The 15,911-nt window shown below is 36.7% G+C and overlaps 1 protein-coding gene across 1 annotated transcript; it reads right to left on the bottom strand.

The window, feature by feature from the left end:
- Positions 1–5,329: 5,329 nt before the first annotated feature.
- LOC113305279 (spindle pole body component 110-like) lies at positions 5,330–12,336 on the bottom strand. Its single transcript, XM_026554350.1, has 8 exons — positions 12,328–12,336; positions 11,186–11,681; positions 7,768–7,784; positions 7,510–7,606; positions 6,959–7,416; positions 6,707–6,881; positions 5,975–6,622; positions 5,330–5,862 (listed from the first exon to the last, which is right to left on the bottom strand). Exons 1-8 carry the CDS (start codon positions 12,334–12,336, stop codon positions 5,330–5,332), a joined length of 2,433 nt encoding a protein of 810 aa, XP_026410135.1.
- Positions 12,337–15,911: the final 3,575 nt, after the last annotated feature.

Genomic DNA, 15,911 nt, shown 5'->3' with positions numbered 1-15,911 from the left:
TCTATAACTAAAACGTCAATCTCCAAAGTGGATTTTCAAGCAGGAATAACATGAAGAATACACAAACGAGATTACAACGGAAAGAAGGTGACAACAGTAGAAAAGGAATCTCCACTAAAGGAATGGGAGAAAACGGAGATAACGTTTGCAGCAGATGAAATTCCGGAAGAAAATTTAAAACGAACAGATCCGTTAGTGATTACAGTACGGCTGAGCAAAGCAAGAATGATGAAAAGACGAAGGAATCAGAAGAATGGGCGATCAATAGAACGTTGGTGGATACAGGAAGTGCTGTTGATATCTTATTTTATCATGCGTTCAAATCCATGGGATACAAAGGTGCAGATATGACATGTCCAACTTACAATATACATGGATTTGATAAAACAGTGACAAAACCAAAAGGAGAGATAATGATGCGAATACTATTGGGAGAAATAGAAACGAAGATAACACTATGTGTGGTTGATATAGAATCATCATACAACATGTTATTGGGGAGACCATGGGTGCACGCGATAAAAGTTGTAGCGTCAACACTACATCAATGCATTATATTCTCAATTCCAAGTGGAATAGGAGAAATTAAAGGAGATGTTACTAGTGCGAAGATTTTCCATCAAGTAGATGTAAGAAATTATGAAGACGTGCAAATAAGCGAAAGGATCGCTGGAGAAAAATGAAGGAGTTGAAGAAGGAAAAAGAATTTAGGATATACATGATTAGAGCGAAGGAAGGAAAAGGAATACCAAGTGACATACCAGAGAAGGAATGTGAGACAATTCAAGAGATTAAGGAATCAACACCAATGGGAGAACCAAGAGAGAATTTCACTGCAGTAGAACCAGCAAAAGAAATAAATGTTGGAACAGAAGAAGAACCAAAAATACTAAAAATAGGAACCAAAATGGATAAAGAAGAAGAAGAACGAACAATAAATATTTTGCGAGAGTATAGTGACATCTTCGCATGGAGTATGGAGGAGATTCCAGGAATAGATCCGACTGTCGCATGCCATAAATTGGATATTAAAAAGAATGCAAAGCCATTTAAGCAAAGAATAAGGAAGATCGCAATAACATATCATCCTAAAATACAAGCATAGTTACAAAAAATGTTGGAGGCAGGGATTATAAGACCAACAAAATATCCGGAATGGATAGCAAACATGGTCGTGGTGCCAAAGAAAAGTAAGGGGATCATGATTTGTATAGACTTCAATGACTTAAATAAAGCATGCCCGAAATACAGTTTTCCTTTGCCAGACATCCCGCAGATGGTAGAGTCAGCATCAGGAAATGACAGACTCTCGTTGTTGGATGGATATAAAGGTTATAATCAAATTCCTTTAGTTGTAGAAGACCAAGAACATACTTCCTTTTTCGCACCAAGAGGATTATACATTTATACGAAAATGTCATTTGGATTGAAAAACGCGGGTGCGACATATCAGAGAATGGTAGAGAAAGTGTTTGCGAAGTGGATACATACAACATTGGAAGTCTATGTGGATGATATGCTGGTAAAGAATAAAGAAGCAGAGGATCATTTAGATAACTTGAAAGAAATATTCGAACAGATGCGAAAGTTCAATATAAAAGTAAACCCGGAAAAATGTATCTTTGGAGTGTCGTCGGGAAATTTTTTGGGTTACATAGTCTCAAAGGAAGGAATTGAAATTGATCCTGAAAAGGTAAAAGCAGTGCGAGATATTCCACCTCCTGCGACGGTAAAAGATGTTCAGAAATTAAATGGTTTGATAGCTTCGTTGGGGAGATTTATTTCCCGTTCTTCTGATAAGGGCAAACACTTTTTCAATATATTAAAGAAATGAACAAAATTTGAATGGACAGTGGAATGCGACAAAGCTCTGCAACATATAAAAAATTACTTGATGAATCTATCCATTATGAAGAAATCAAAGCCAGGAGAGGATCTGTTGCTATATTTGGCATCAACACCGTATGCGCTAAGTGATGTTTTGTTACGTTCGGATCAAGGAGTAGAAAAACCTATATATTATATAAGTAAAACGTTCAACTCTGCAGAGAAAAACTGTTCCAATATTGAAAAATTAATTCTCGCGCTGGTTTATGCATCCTTCAAACTTCGCATATACTTCCAGGCCCATAAGATTAAGGTGTTCACAAGGGTGCCAATTAAGCCTGCAATGAATAATTCAAAAAGATCGGGGAGAATTAAAAGGTGGAATGCGCAAGTGAGGAATTCTGAGATTAGTTATTAGGTATTATCTTCACCTAAGTCAGAGGTTATTACAGAGTTCCTGGCAGAATTTCCATTGGAAGAAGATGAATATGCAGAATATATGATGGATGTAGATGAAGAACATGGGAATCTTAAAGATTTATTGACATATCATAATTCAAATAGATGAGAGATACTAGTGGACATATCGTCTAATGGAGAAGTAAATGGAATTGGTATCGTCTTTATTTCACCAAGAGGAGCGCGAATGGCTTACTCATTCAGGTTGGAGTTCGCATCCACAAATAATGAAACTGGGTATGAGGCAGTTGTACATGCATTGAAGCTAGCTATTGAAATGGAGATAGAAGATGCGCGAGTAACTAGTGACTCACAGTTGGTAATTCGTCAGATAGAAGGTAAATATAGTACAAATGAACCATCTTTGCAGAAATACAAAAAGTTGGTCATGGAGTTAGCAGAGAGAATTCCAAAAATAAGTCAGAGACACATAGACAGAAAGGATAACAGGTTCGCAGATGCATTGACTTTCATACCTTCCATGTTAGTAGATCCAGTCGCACGAGATATAAAGATACAAACACTCTTTTTACCATCTATTAAAAAAGAAGAAGAAGAGGCAGATGTGATGATGGTAGAAGACAAGGAAGAAGAACAAGTGAACGAAGACAAAGATTGGAGAGCTGAGATTCATTTATATCTAGACAAGGGAGAAGTACCAATAAAAAGATTAGAAGCACACAAGCTAAAAAGTCGTGCGACGAATTATGAATTAAGGGATGGTATTCTGTATAGAAGATCATTTCTTTGACCTTCGCTTAGATGTCTTACGCGAAAAGAATGAATGAAAAATTTAAAAGCATTACATCATGGGGATGCTGGAAACCATAGCGGAGGAAGGTCACTCCCATACAGAGCAAAGATACAAGTATATTATTGGTCGTACATGCATGAAGATTCAGAACAAGTATCAAAACGATGCGAAGAGTGTCAACGTCATGGGAAAAAAATACACGTGCCCGAAGCAATGCTAAATACGTCAGGGAATGCGTGGCCATTTGGAAAATGGGGTATTGATATTGTGGGCCCATTTATACCAGGTACAGGACAAAGAAGATATTTAATTGTCCCAACAGACTATTTCACAAAGTGGGCTGAAGTAAAAGCAGTTCAGCATATTCGTGATAAAGACATATTCACATTCATTTTTGAGAATATCATATGTAGATTTGGCATCCCTGCACAGTTAGTATCTGATAATGGAGAGCAATTTGAAGGAGAGAATATTGAGATGTTATTCAATGCGTTCAAAATTCAAAGTGGAAAGTCTACCCCTCTATATCCACAAAGTAACGGATAGGTAGAAGCAACCAATAAAACAATCACAGACACATTGAAGAAGAAGTTGGAAGGATACAATAAAGGTTGGTGCGAACAAGTATATAATGTAGCATGAGCATACAGAACAAAAAGGAGAGAAGCAACAAGAATGTCACCTTTCTATTTGACATATGGGTAGAAGCAGTGTTACCAACAGAGGTCATTATCCCTACAACAAAGAAAGAAGCTTGGGAGAAGAATCTAAGTGCGGATTTAATTTTAACAAAACTTGATGATCTGGAAGAAGCTAGGGAAGTAGCTCTGCAACATATGGAAAATTATCAAAGAAGATTAGCTCGAGAATACAACAAAAGAGTTAAGATAAGAGATTTTCAACCAGGAGAATTGGTGCTGCGGGAAATACCGGTTTATCAGAAAGGAGGAGATGGGAAGTTAGAAAAGAAGTGGGACGAACCATATATAATAAAAATAATAGTTGGTAATGGAGCTTGTAAGTTGAGGGATCCCGAAGGAAGATATGTGGGACGTAAATTAGATCGTCCTTGGAATAGGTTATATTTGAAGAAGTATTGTCCATGAATACTCGCGATATAAATCGCACAGGTGAAAAGCATGCGAAGTTACGAATGCGAGTTCATATTTTGAACATGGATGTAAAATTCAATGAACAAGTTTGAAGATTTCGCTCATTCTCAAGAAATTATTTCATAAGAAAAAGGCAAATGTAAGACCTTGAAGTAAGACCTTAATAGAAGGCAACAGAAATAAAAACTCTAATTAGGGAGGCTATGCATCCGAATGTGGCGTGCAACCTATTTTGTATAAATGCAAGAGGAAAAAAGTAAGACCTATCGCACGTCATAGTCGGGGAAAACCTGGTAAGCATGACTCAAGGGAAAGCTACATCGACCCTGGAACTTGAGTCATGGAGATTTGGGGTGAGAAAAACGAAAATGCCCATCCAGGAGAGACACCTAAATCGAAAGATTGGGGTAATAAGATCTTTCCTAAGGAGTGCAGGAACTCGATCAGGGCGTCGAGGTACACGGTTGAGTCAAGAGTGCCCGGGGCGTCTGGAGCGTACCTTTCCACTCTTGACAAGTCCTGACTATGATGCACTCAGTCCGAAGATACTCCACTTAGGGTGCAGTCTCGTAACCATAAACCTTATCGGTGGAGGGATAAGAGACTGCGAAATCAACTGGTTGTTGTATTACCGGATGGGAGGAGTCAACCTTAACCCGGTAGAGGTAAGCTTCCTTGAAGGGGCAACCAGGGGTAATATAAGGACGACATCCTCTATTAGGGAGCTGAATTATGTCAAAAGACATAAATGTCATGAGGCTTTTTACTCATGGGAGTATGAAGGCTTGTCATATTTACGCACATAAAAAACCTGCAGAGGTAATAATACAATAATATGATAAGGCGAGATCAATGGGTCTTTATATTTAGGTGTAAAGACCGCCTGCGTTCTCGTCGCAGAGAAATAAAAGATGAATTCAGGAAAAATAAGACCTTTACTTAAGAAGGCAACATAAGACCTCATGAGAAAAGTTGTATATAAACTAATGTTGTTTTGCAGGGAATCAAAGAACGATAACAGGACAAATAAATTTGCACAGTTGTTTCTTACAATAAATATAATAAGAGGAAAGTATGGAAATTAAAATAAAAAGGTATTATCCTTCTTGATCAAGAAACAAGTTCAACGTGTGTTAAAATATAAAAGGGGAATTCGGAGAGTTAAAAAAGAAGAAGACTAAGCGTTGCCAGAAGGTACATCTTGTTCAACCAATGACTTTTCAGCATCAATCTTGTGGATTGGATTCGGGTCCTTAACTTCAGCATCAGCCTTATCAACAGAATCCACATTGCCAGATTTATCCTTCTTAAGCTGATCCTCTGAAAAGGAAACATCAATATTATCTTCATGATCTCTTTCATCTTCGCTTACAAATTCATAGTCACTATCTGGCTCAGGATACTTCTCGTCCTCACTTATATTAAGTGGAGGGACAGTTACTCGAGAGAGAGAATTGCGTAGAAGGATTTGGTTAACTAGAGTTTGAGCATTAACATGAGCCTTGCGAATAACTTCTTTCTCAATATTTCTGGCATTCATTTCCATGAAATTTTGAAGAAATATGAATCTTCTTCGCGCCCGGTCCCGAGAAGCAGTGAGAGAAACCTCAAGATTTGTATAAGATATCTCCAGGTTCGCACGATCTTTGCGAACCTTAGCTAAGTCAAACCTCAACTGGGAAATAGTGGATTGATTCGACTTTTCGGAGCCTGCAAAGAGTAATATAGGATCATAACTTGGAAACAAAATTCGCATCAATAAAGTCCAAAGAAACAAATAAAGAAGACAAGAAAAATAAGGCAGTCAACTCTAGATGACTACCTTCGCAGAGTTTAGAAAAGGCAAGAGTGTTATTCTTCAAACTTCCCATAGCTTTATCAAAATCATCACCAACTAAACCATTGAGACGGGATCGAATCTTCTTTTCATCAGCAGAGAGGGAATTATTCTTTTTCTTAAGGACATCATGAGAATGCTTCAATTGATCATACTGTTCTTGAAGCTGGTTCATCTTCACAGTCAAGTTTACTTTACTTTGGATGATTTTTTTATTATGGATATTTAATTCCTTAAATGATGCTTCGTATTGAACTTCTAGTGAACGAAGAGCTTGTTCTTGATCATCATTTATTTTCTGAAGAATTAGGTACTGACGCGGAAACATTGCTTCCTTCTTTAGAAAGGACCCTTTCTCCATAGAAAGACTATGGATTTCTTCTGACAAGGTTTGATATCTTAAATCAGCGCTATACAACAATTCAGATAAGTGGGAAATCTGAGCATTTAATATTTTAATCTCTCGAGTAAGATGACTATTTTCATGAGTTAGATTGTTAATCTGGTCAAGCGAGTATGAATGTTGGTTATTTAATTGATTTAATTGGATCTGCAACTTCTCATTATTCGCATGGGTATCTTCAGCAAGAAATTGAAAAGTGAATCGCTCCACAACTCGCTTCTGATTTAAATCTTAATAAATGCATGAATAAGTTTAAAATATGTGAATAACCGAAGAAATACATTATAAGATGTAATAAATAAAGAGAAAAATACCTCTAAGTTTTTGGTTTTCGTTGCGAAGACCTTCGGAATCAAGAACTGCAACTTGGAGCTCTCCTTTCAGTCTACTGACTTCCTTTTCTAGAAGAGTGTTTTGGTATGAAATTTCTAACTGGGAGCAGCTAGATTCAAAACGTCCTTCAGCTAAAATCATTTGACGATGAGATTCCTGAAGAAGAAAAAAGATAAAGATAAGTAATAGGGATATTATGATCAAGAAAACATATACAAGAGGCACTTAATTACCAAGACATCTAGAGCGGTATTAAAGCTTGGATCAATTTGAGACTGGATCTCATCCCTAGTAGCTTTATCAGAAGGGAACCCGCATAGCAGTTTACTCAAAGCGGAGCAAATGCGGAGTTGGTGGGGATCATTAGTAGACGATTGAGCAGAATCGATGATGCCAAGTAAAGTTTGAGAAGAAAATCTTATACTATCCAAAGCTTTCTTATCAAGATAAAGGGGTTCCAATAAGAAAGAGGAAGATGAAGAAGGGGAATCAGAAATAGAAGGAAAAGGAATGGTGAAATTTGCAGAGTTAGGAATATCTTTATCATTCTGTATGGTATCAGTGTTCGTGAGCAAAGGAGTGTTTGCAAGGGTTGAAATAGTTTGAACAGTATCGGAAGAAACCGCAGAGGCAGGAATAGGGGTATCCTTTATTCCTTGATCAACAATTTTCTCTTCGGGAGGAAAGATTTCTTCGAGAGTAACAGAAATATTCGCATCAGTAGGATAAGTATTAGTTTGAGCTGTCTTTTAGAAAGGAGAAGGAGAGGTGACGTTCGCAACACCAAATTCAGGAATACAAATATTTGATTTAAGAGCTGTAGGCTTGCGAATTCTCTTAAGTTTCGGTCCTTTTCCACCGCCCATCTCACAGTCGTAGTCCTGCGAAAACAACGCAGATAAGAAATAGAGGCAACAATATTGTTTGATAAAAAATAAGATATTTCTTACTCCTTTGTTCAGCGAAGTCTTCCTCTTGTGAGATTCTTTGTCTTTGGTGTCTGAATAGGATTTAGGGTTGGGAACGGTTATTTTGAGGCCACCTGAGGAAGAGTTTTTCCTGTAAACAATATGGGAATTAAGTTAATCATAAGATCAATAATCATGACTGAGATTAATAATTATGATTATCAGAAGAACGAGGGGTTGATTTTGATAGAATATGCAAACCTTGATTCGAGATCCATGAAGATAATAGTGAAAGAACAGCATCAACAACAACAACACATCAATGAATCAGAGAAGCAGTAGCAGAAAGATAAAATAACCTCGAAGAAGTTGGAAAGAAAAAACGAAATCAGAAGAGAAGAAGAAGTTATTTCTCTAGGATAAATCAATAAATAGGTAAAAGAGATGACAGGTTAGAAACAGGCTATATCGGTCAAAATGAGAAGAATTGACACGTGCATATAAATAGGCTGGAATTGCGGAAAAGTGTCGGCAAAACAAAATGAACATGTGCGATAATTTGGATTTCAAGTTTCTCATATCGCTCACTTTATAAAGAGAACGACATTAGAAGAGGCAAAATGTAGGAGTGACATATCGCACATTCATTATGTATGCGAAATAAAGATCATCTAATATAAGCGAAGATCATCACACATAACAAAATTGAGATGACGTATTTGATGATGTCAGCATAGTCACGAGTAAAGTGTGAAGATCTGCGCGAAGTATAAAGTGTGCGAAGTTGAGCTAATGTACATGAGCGATTGTAACGCATAGTAATTCCAAAAATAGGGGATCTATTAGCTGTCATCCACTATGTAAAATCCTATATAAAGGGAAAAGCTATCATGTAATGAGAGAGATCCTTTAGAGTGTGTTAGACAAGAAATTAGGAGAGAGAAAGTTTATTTGGAAAGCAAGTTAAGTCTTTGTATTATCTTGAATCCAACTTAAGATCTTAATGACTAAATGAATGAATTTCACCATGATTTCTTAGAGTATTGTTTAGATTCTTGTATGGATGTGGTTGTAGGATTTCCTGCAACTACAAAATTAGAACCAGGAAAAACAGGATAGCCGTTATCTATAAAACCTGGATGGGCCAGCTCCATACAAATTCAAATTCAAAGTTAGAGAGCCCATTAGTTGCCCCCAAGTATTGCTCAACTATTTTCATTTCTTTCTTGTCTCAAAGAATTTTGGTGAAAATTTTCCTTGAATTTGGAGCTAGAATGGGGGGCGTATGGTGTTTTTTTTTTTTGAAGCGTGAATTTTATTAAACTAATTAAAGGGGTATTACACGAGAGTATGAGATATCCAAAGATTCAGTTAAAATTAGAATGATATGCCACGAATCTAAAGTAGCAAAACAGAGGAGCATAAGGTGAGCAGCGGTCTTCAGATCAGGGTTGCATCGGGGGGAGATGTTGTAGTCGAAGGTCAGAAGGCCTCCGTTCAATGTTTTCCACAAGAAATGTTGTATTGTTGATGGACACAATTGAGTCTATAAGAGCTTAGTTGGCGGTAGAGGAATTCGATGCGCTTGATTGAAGGCGCTAGTCATGCGACTGCGTCCAAATATTAAGGTGTACTGCCCGAACGTTAACTGTCTATCTCCGTTTTTTTTTTGTCTGGATCCATTAGGTGGTGATTACAGAGAAGACAGAGGTACAACTACTAATGATACTAAAACAAACTACCGACTGAAATACAGGAGCAACAAGAACTACAGACTTAAACTAGATTACACTAATGAGGAAAACAAATTTGCTTTAAAGTAAAATAAAATGAAACTGATATATAATGTGAAAAAAGGAGTCGAGTTCACCATCCATTCACATAAAATTAGGTTTTGTGTTTGTTGCTGCTGCTTAGATAAAAAGAAGTTCTGAAGCTGAGATACAAAATCTAAGTTTCAGTATTCATGGTTTCCAACATGTGGGGAAGTTTTTATGCTGCGTGTTGTAAATTATTCTTCGCCTTGGTCGAGACATTGCAGTTGAAACTAAATGTATCTGAGAAAACCAAGGTTATAGCAGGCTTCTTCTGTGATTTACTTCGGACGTATAGTGTTAGTATGCGTCCACTCTTTTTCTCTCATTTACCTTCCCTATTCAAAAAGCATTCATATTTCATTTACTCTTTTTATGGTGATAATAGTCCATCAAGGTTTTCGATTGAGTTCTTTTCAATCTCTATGTTTCTTATTAGTAGAATTTTTGTTCAATGTCTAATCAATACGGTATTATAGTCATGCAAGTATTTTAATAAATGTGTCAATCAAGATGAAAGGGTAGTTGGTCATTAGGCTTAAGAGCATTCATTTACATTGTTTTTGTGTATTATCCTGGTTTTTATGCTTTTTTTTTGATCGGTCAAAGAGAAAATTCATTGAAATAATAGGTACTTAAGAGGGGTACCTCAACCCAATGAATACAAGCCGGAATAAAAAAGCGAAGGACACATCGACAAACCCAAAACAACAACAAAAAAAACAAGCTTACAAAGGCCGGAATAAAGATTCCCATAATGCAATTACCATATTCGTTGTTAATCCTAACATCTTTGTGTTTGACTCGACCAAAGTAGTTGAAATCGTTCCTCGGTCCTACTCGGTTGGGGAACTTGGAGCGAGGAGCAATAAGTTCGGAATTGGAAATCGCCAAAATTCGGTCTAATACTCGAAATCTATATATTAGATATTTTATATTTTGCTGCTCATAAGTCATGATTTGCACCTAATTAAAATCAAAATCTTAACATTATTATGTAATTAAGTGTGTAATATTGTTATATTGAACGTATTTATTATGTATTTAGAGGTTTTTGTATTTGATAACTCCCATTTGAGGGGTTACAAAAATTTTATTTTCTAATTTTAGTGTATGCAAGGCCAACTCGGAAAAATCGTTAACTCGTTTTGCTCAAAAATCGGTCTAAATCGTCCCGCCTTAATCGCTAAAGAACGGAAATGGCTTGGAATCGAAAATCGCCTCGGTCATATATCCTGTAGCGAGTAATCGGCCTTGGAGAGAGATTTTGACTACACTAGTCACTCGTCCCAAAAGAACGCTTGTAGTTTAACATTTCTAATGAGGCTTACCAAATTTTTCTTTTTATTTTCAAAGACCCTTGCATTTCGCTCTCTTCATATGCACCACCATATTGCAACCGGAATGTTATTCCAAATTCGACTAAGTCTTTCGTCACCCCAATTAAACTTCCAAGACTTCAAATTTGTGGCCACATTTGAATTGTAAGTCCAACCAAAACGACATCCTTCAACAAAGTAATCCCAAATTCTCCGGGTTCTCCAATATTCATAGAATAAATGCGAACTAGTTTCATCGTCTTCCTCACAAAAACAACATAAACTAGAAACATCCATCCCCCTTCTTAATAGATTATCCTCCGTCATTATCCTATCATGAGAAAGAATCAAAAGAAAAAAGTTGATTTTGCAAGGATACTCCCGACTCCAAACAACATTGATTGGGAAATTTGTCTCACCTTGATCTCCATCGCGCCTAATGCCATCCTTTACCATATAATGACCATGAATACTACCGACCCAAACCCGACTATCCAAAACACCTTCTTGAATTGAAATTGAAGAAAGAAGATTTGACATAGTTGTTACTTCACGTGAAATGGTATGAGAGTATCTTTGCCTAGACATAAACCCCCAACTTAAACAATCTTCCCCAACTTCATACATACTAGCCACCACAAACTCCTTGGTCCTTGAAGCTTCATATGCCAATGGAAACATATCACATAATCTTCCTTCACCTAGCCAAGAATCTTCCCAAAATCTAGTTTTCTTGCCCGTTCCAATCTTGAATCTAATACCTTTGTTGAAATCTTTAAGCTCTTTATAGATATTAGTCCACAAGCTACCACCTTTTGGTCCTTTGGGTTGGACAGTTTCCCTACCGGTAAATGTTTCACCAATTTTTTCAACTATGATCTTCCTCCATAATACATCTTTCTCTACTCCAAAACGCTACCACCATTTTTTTAGCAAAGCCACATTCACTTGTTTAGTTCTTCTATACCAAGATCACCTTTCTCTTTTGGTTTTGAAGCCAATTTCCAACCAATATTGTGAATTCTCTTCTTATTTTCATCATCCTATAAGAAATTTCTCACAACTTTATCAATTTTCTTAGTTATGGAGCAAGAAGCAACTTTATTTTTTTGATGGTAATGTTGAAGAAGAAGCAATGTGAAATAAAAGAGTAAATTTTTCAGAGACACAACATATAATTAGAGAAGAATTAATTGAAGCATTTACTTAGGTCTTTATCCTCCATAGAGATGTGGATTTGTGGAAGATAGAGAGAACAATGAAGATTTAGCCCCAAGTTGAATCGAGTTTTTACAGTGAAAGTGAAATAGTGCACTAGATTATTTTTGCTTCTTAGTAGTTTTGTATTAATATCCGCACAATATATTCACTGAAAATTGGTTTCTTGCAAATGGATGTTATGATTTTGAAGCTAAATTAGTGACATATCAACCGTGTTGTGATATGTTGGATATTTTTAAAAGAATGCATTTTTGTTTGCCATTATCGGGAGGTCCGGAGGGCATATCTTTTATCGATTGTGATTGACCTAGTTAAAATTTCATTAAAATTGTGAACAGACCTGCACCATTGATTCCTTTTGAAGGTGTCGTTTGGTGATGAACAAACACCTCCAAGAGACATGAAATCCCTATAAGTAACAATGATTGTTTCTCTTGAAAACACATCAAAAATTTCGTTGTTTTCTTCTTCTCTAATAGCATCATCAAAACCTTAAACAGTGTGTTTCTTGGTCGGGTTAAGGAAGTACAATCCTTGAACTCGATTACGGTGTTAGGGCTTCATTGAATCCTGAAGGCATAATTTGAGAGACCTGTTGTACTCACCAAGTTAATTGGGAAAGGTCGAACGAATTATTGTCTAAAGAATCGAAAGAGCCTTGAAATCAGGGGTACACCATTCTTCTCTTTGTTTTCATCCTCAAGTTTTTAACCCATTTTCCTCACAGTTTGAAACAATAATTTTCGATAATGGAGGGTGAAAATTCAAACACAACTGCTCAATCCTTGCAAGTCATGAACCAGACTCTGAGTCGCTTGGACTGTTCGATGGTGAGATTTTTACTCGTTAGCAAGAGACCGTGAATTTTTTTTTGATTACTTTGATATATATACTCTTGTTGCTCGCATCTTATCTGTTCATTATTTAATTACACTTGCATCTATTCACAGGTTAATTATACATCGAATGGATGTCAAAACTGCCTTTCTAAATGGTGATTTAGAAGAAGATACATATATGAAACAACCTGAAGGTTTCATATTACCAGGTTAAGAAAAGAAATCTTGCAAGTTGGTAAAATTTCTTTACGTCTTGAAAGCAAGCTCCCATGCAATGCCATGAGAAGTTTGACAAAATAGCTTTGTATATGGTTTTGCTGTTAATGATGTTGATAAATGTATCTATAGTAAGCATGATAGTTCTAGATGTGTCATTTTGTGCTTATATGTTGATGATATGCTTATTTTTTGATCTGATATATCTCGTGTGGAAGAAACAAAGAAGTTTCTTAACTCTAACTGAAAACGCGGGGGTATAGAAACCACACCCAATATTTCGTTCAGCAATCTGTATGGACTAAACTCCAATATAATTTTGAGAGCACCAACTTAAAAGTGAGACCCAATCAAGAAAGATATCAAAGATATTTATCTGTTTCTCAATACAATCAGTAAATCAACTACATAGAAATCCGTGAGACTGATTGATATGAGAATAACTCGGATGGTACCAAAGACCAATGTCCGAGAGTCAATCAAGTTTTATCCAACAAACAAGGTCGGATTTATCAACTGTGATTGAACTACGCACAACCTGTGATATTTCAATTATATAAATAAATATAATGCGGAAAATAAATAGCACAAACACCAAAAATTGTGTTAACGAGGAAACTGCAAATGCAGAAAAACCCGGGACCTAGTCCAAATTTGAACACCACACTGTGTTAAGGCGCTACAGACTCTAGCATACTACAAGTTAACTTCAGAATGGAATTTATTTGAGCCCTAACCAAATCTCACACCGATTAAGGTACAGTCGCGTTCCTTATGCCTCTGGAATCCCAGCAGTACTCTGCACGTGATTTCCTTAGTTGATCTCACCGACAACTAAGAATTGATACGATCCAAAGTCGAAGACTTATAAACAAATCTATCTCCTACAGATATGTATTCTATTTTTTTTTCGTCTTTAGATAAATCAAGGTGAACAGGAAACTCAACTAATAATCCGGTCTTATATACTCCCGAAGAGCAGCCTAGAAAAATTAGTCACCTCACAATAACCTAACTGATTAACATAAGAAGTTATTGCAAAATCACAAAAGTCTGAGACGAAGAACCGTTGTGATTAGTTTTTATATCTTACCTATCGGAGATGAATCTCGAGTAAATCTTAGAGAAGATAAAACTCAATACGATAGAAGAAGTAAGATCAGAATATGCAACTATAGAGAAAATAGTTGGATCTGGCTTCATGAATCCCAAATGAAGTTTTCAAGTTGTTAACCTAATAATGGTTTTGGAAAACCTAGGTTAAAGGAGAACCGACTATACTTTGTAACTAGGACACACGAGAGTGTCGGGTTTCGGTTTCCCAGATGCTAGATTTCTCCCTTATATAGCCTTTCAAATCAGGGTTGCTTACAATCAAAGCTAAGATAGCTTAGTAACAAACCAATTGATATTAAATGTTAGATGAACTCCTGATTTAAGATTCAAGCTAAGTCTACCTAGAAATTAAACAATCAATCTTCACTGTTAGATGGTATTATCTTGATACACACAAGTGAAATCTACTTACATTTAGATATGAATGAACCGTACCCAAACGTGTATACCTTGTTGGATCAATAATAGTTAACCGAAGTTAGTGTCACATGCTCATTTAATCCCTAAAATTTTCATAGGACATGACCGACAATACTCTGTGTTTCAGTGAATCAATTTCACCCACAAGTACTCAGCCTTGCATACTTGTATCAAAGTATGCATCTGCCTTCACTTATAAGGCAATACGCAACGAAAGTCTTTTCTTCTTTCTCTCTAACTCTTCATGCCCCCGTAAGCATAAGAGGTTTGCCATGCAACAGTTCCAATTGAAAATCTCACAACATCAGCAACACAAAGACATACTGCAACAAACCCATTTTATTGCACTAAAGGAAGATTACATCAAACATTCCATCACTTGGACCAAACAAGCCATCATCCTCTTGGTGATGCCTTATTCTCTCAATTATGAGACTACATGTCTACAAAACTCTCTCTATGTAAGCCTACTGATTTTCCCACTCCTTAGGACTATTTATACAGAAGATTTACTAGCCAAAACCATGCACAACCATTGCACACACAGGGAACAACCATCTGTCCCTTGGAGCAGTTCCATAACCACCTATAAAGTGCCACTTTGGCCAGTTTCTCTTCAAACTCGGGCCAACTCTCAACACCTGTTCCAAAGCATTTAAGAACTCTCTACAACGCTTATAAACTCCTTTTATAACCGTCATTCCTTGCCTCGCGTTTTTGGCATGCTTGTGAAGCTCGTAACCAACTCCTAACTGTCACTTGAGATGTATTGCACAACTGTTGCGCTTTACTGAACTTAGACTTGATCCAATGCTCAACCACCTTAGCCCGACAATCTTCTTGCTTTAAACTAATGCACAGACCATTCATTTGCTTCAATCATCAAGGCCAACTTCTTAAACTCATTCTGGTTAATCATGCGCCATATGCTTCTCTCAGCTAATTTTGCTTGACAGTAACAATGTCACTCTTGCATTGCTAGCTTGCTTGCACTATTCAGGCCTGTCTTGAACTAATGCATAAACTAATTCTTATTATATTCCATACTCTTGCATCATCCTTGATCTTGGGGCAACTCAATTCCACGGATATGCCTTAATGCCAACATCGCATGTTGCATCTTGTCACTTTGACCATGCTTGTCTTCCCTCAATGAAGTTTCATTGTGTCGTCCAATAAGCTTCATTACTTATCCAAATTTCTTTGTAGTGTAGCGTCACCTTTGCAATTCACTGGCCTGTAGGGTTTGGTCATTCTTAGCATTTGACAGTCTACGCAATGTCGTGCCATTCTGGCTGCACACTGACTTGGCCTGCAACACTGTAACGCGGAA

This window comes from Papaver somniferum, chromosome 8 (assembly GCF_003573695.1).
Source record: "Papaver somniferum cultivar HN1 chromosome 8, ASM357369v1, whole genome shotgun sequence".
Taxonomy (NCBI): Eukaryota; Viridiplantae; Streptophyta; class Magnoliopsida; order Ranunculales; family Papaveraceae; genus Papaver; species Papaver somniferum.
This window is presented reverse-complemented; position numbering and strand designations above follow the sequence as displayed.

Bases quoted from the DNA above. Each gene is read 5' to 3' on its own strand.
- LOC113305279 (XM_026554350.1), bottom strand. The intron at 6,882-6,958 runs GTAATTAAGTGC...TTTCTTCTTCAG, and splicing joins ATACCGCTCTAGATGTCTTG to GAATCTCATCGTCAAATGAT. The intron at 6,623-6,706 runs GTATTTTTCTCT...GCATTTATTAAG, and splicing joins CGAAAACCAAAAACTTAGAG to ATTTAAATCAGAAGCGAGTT.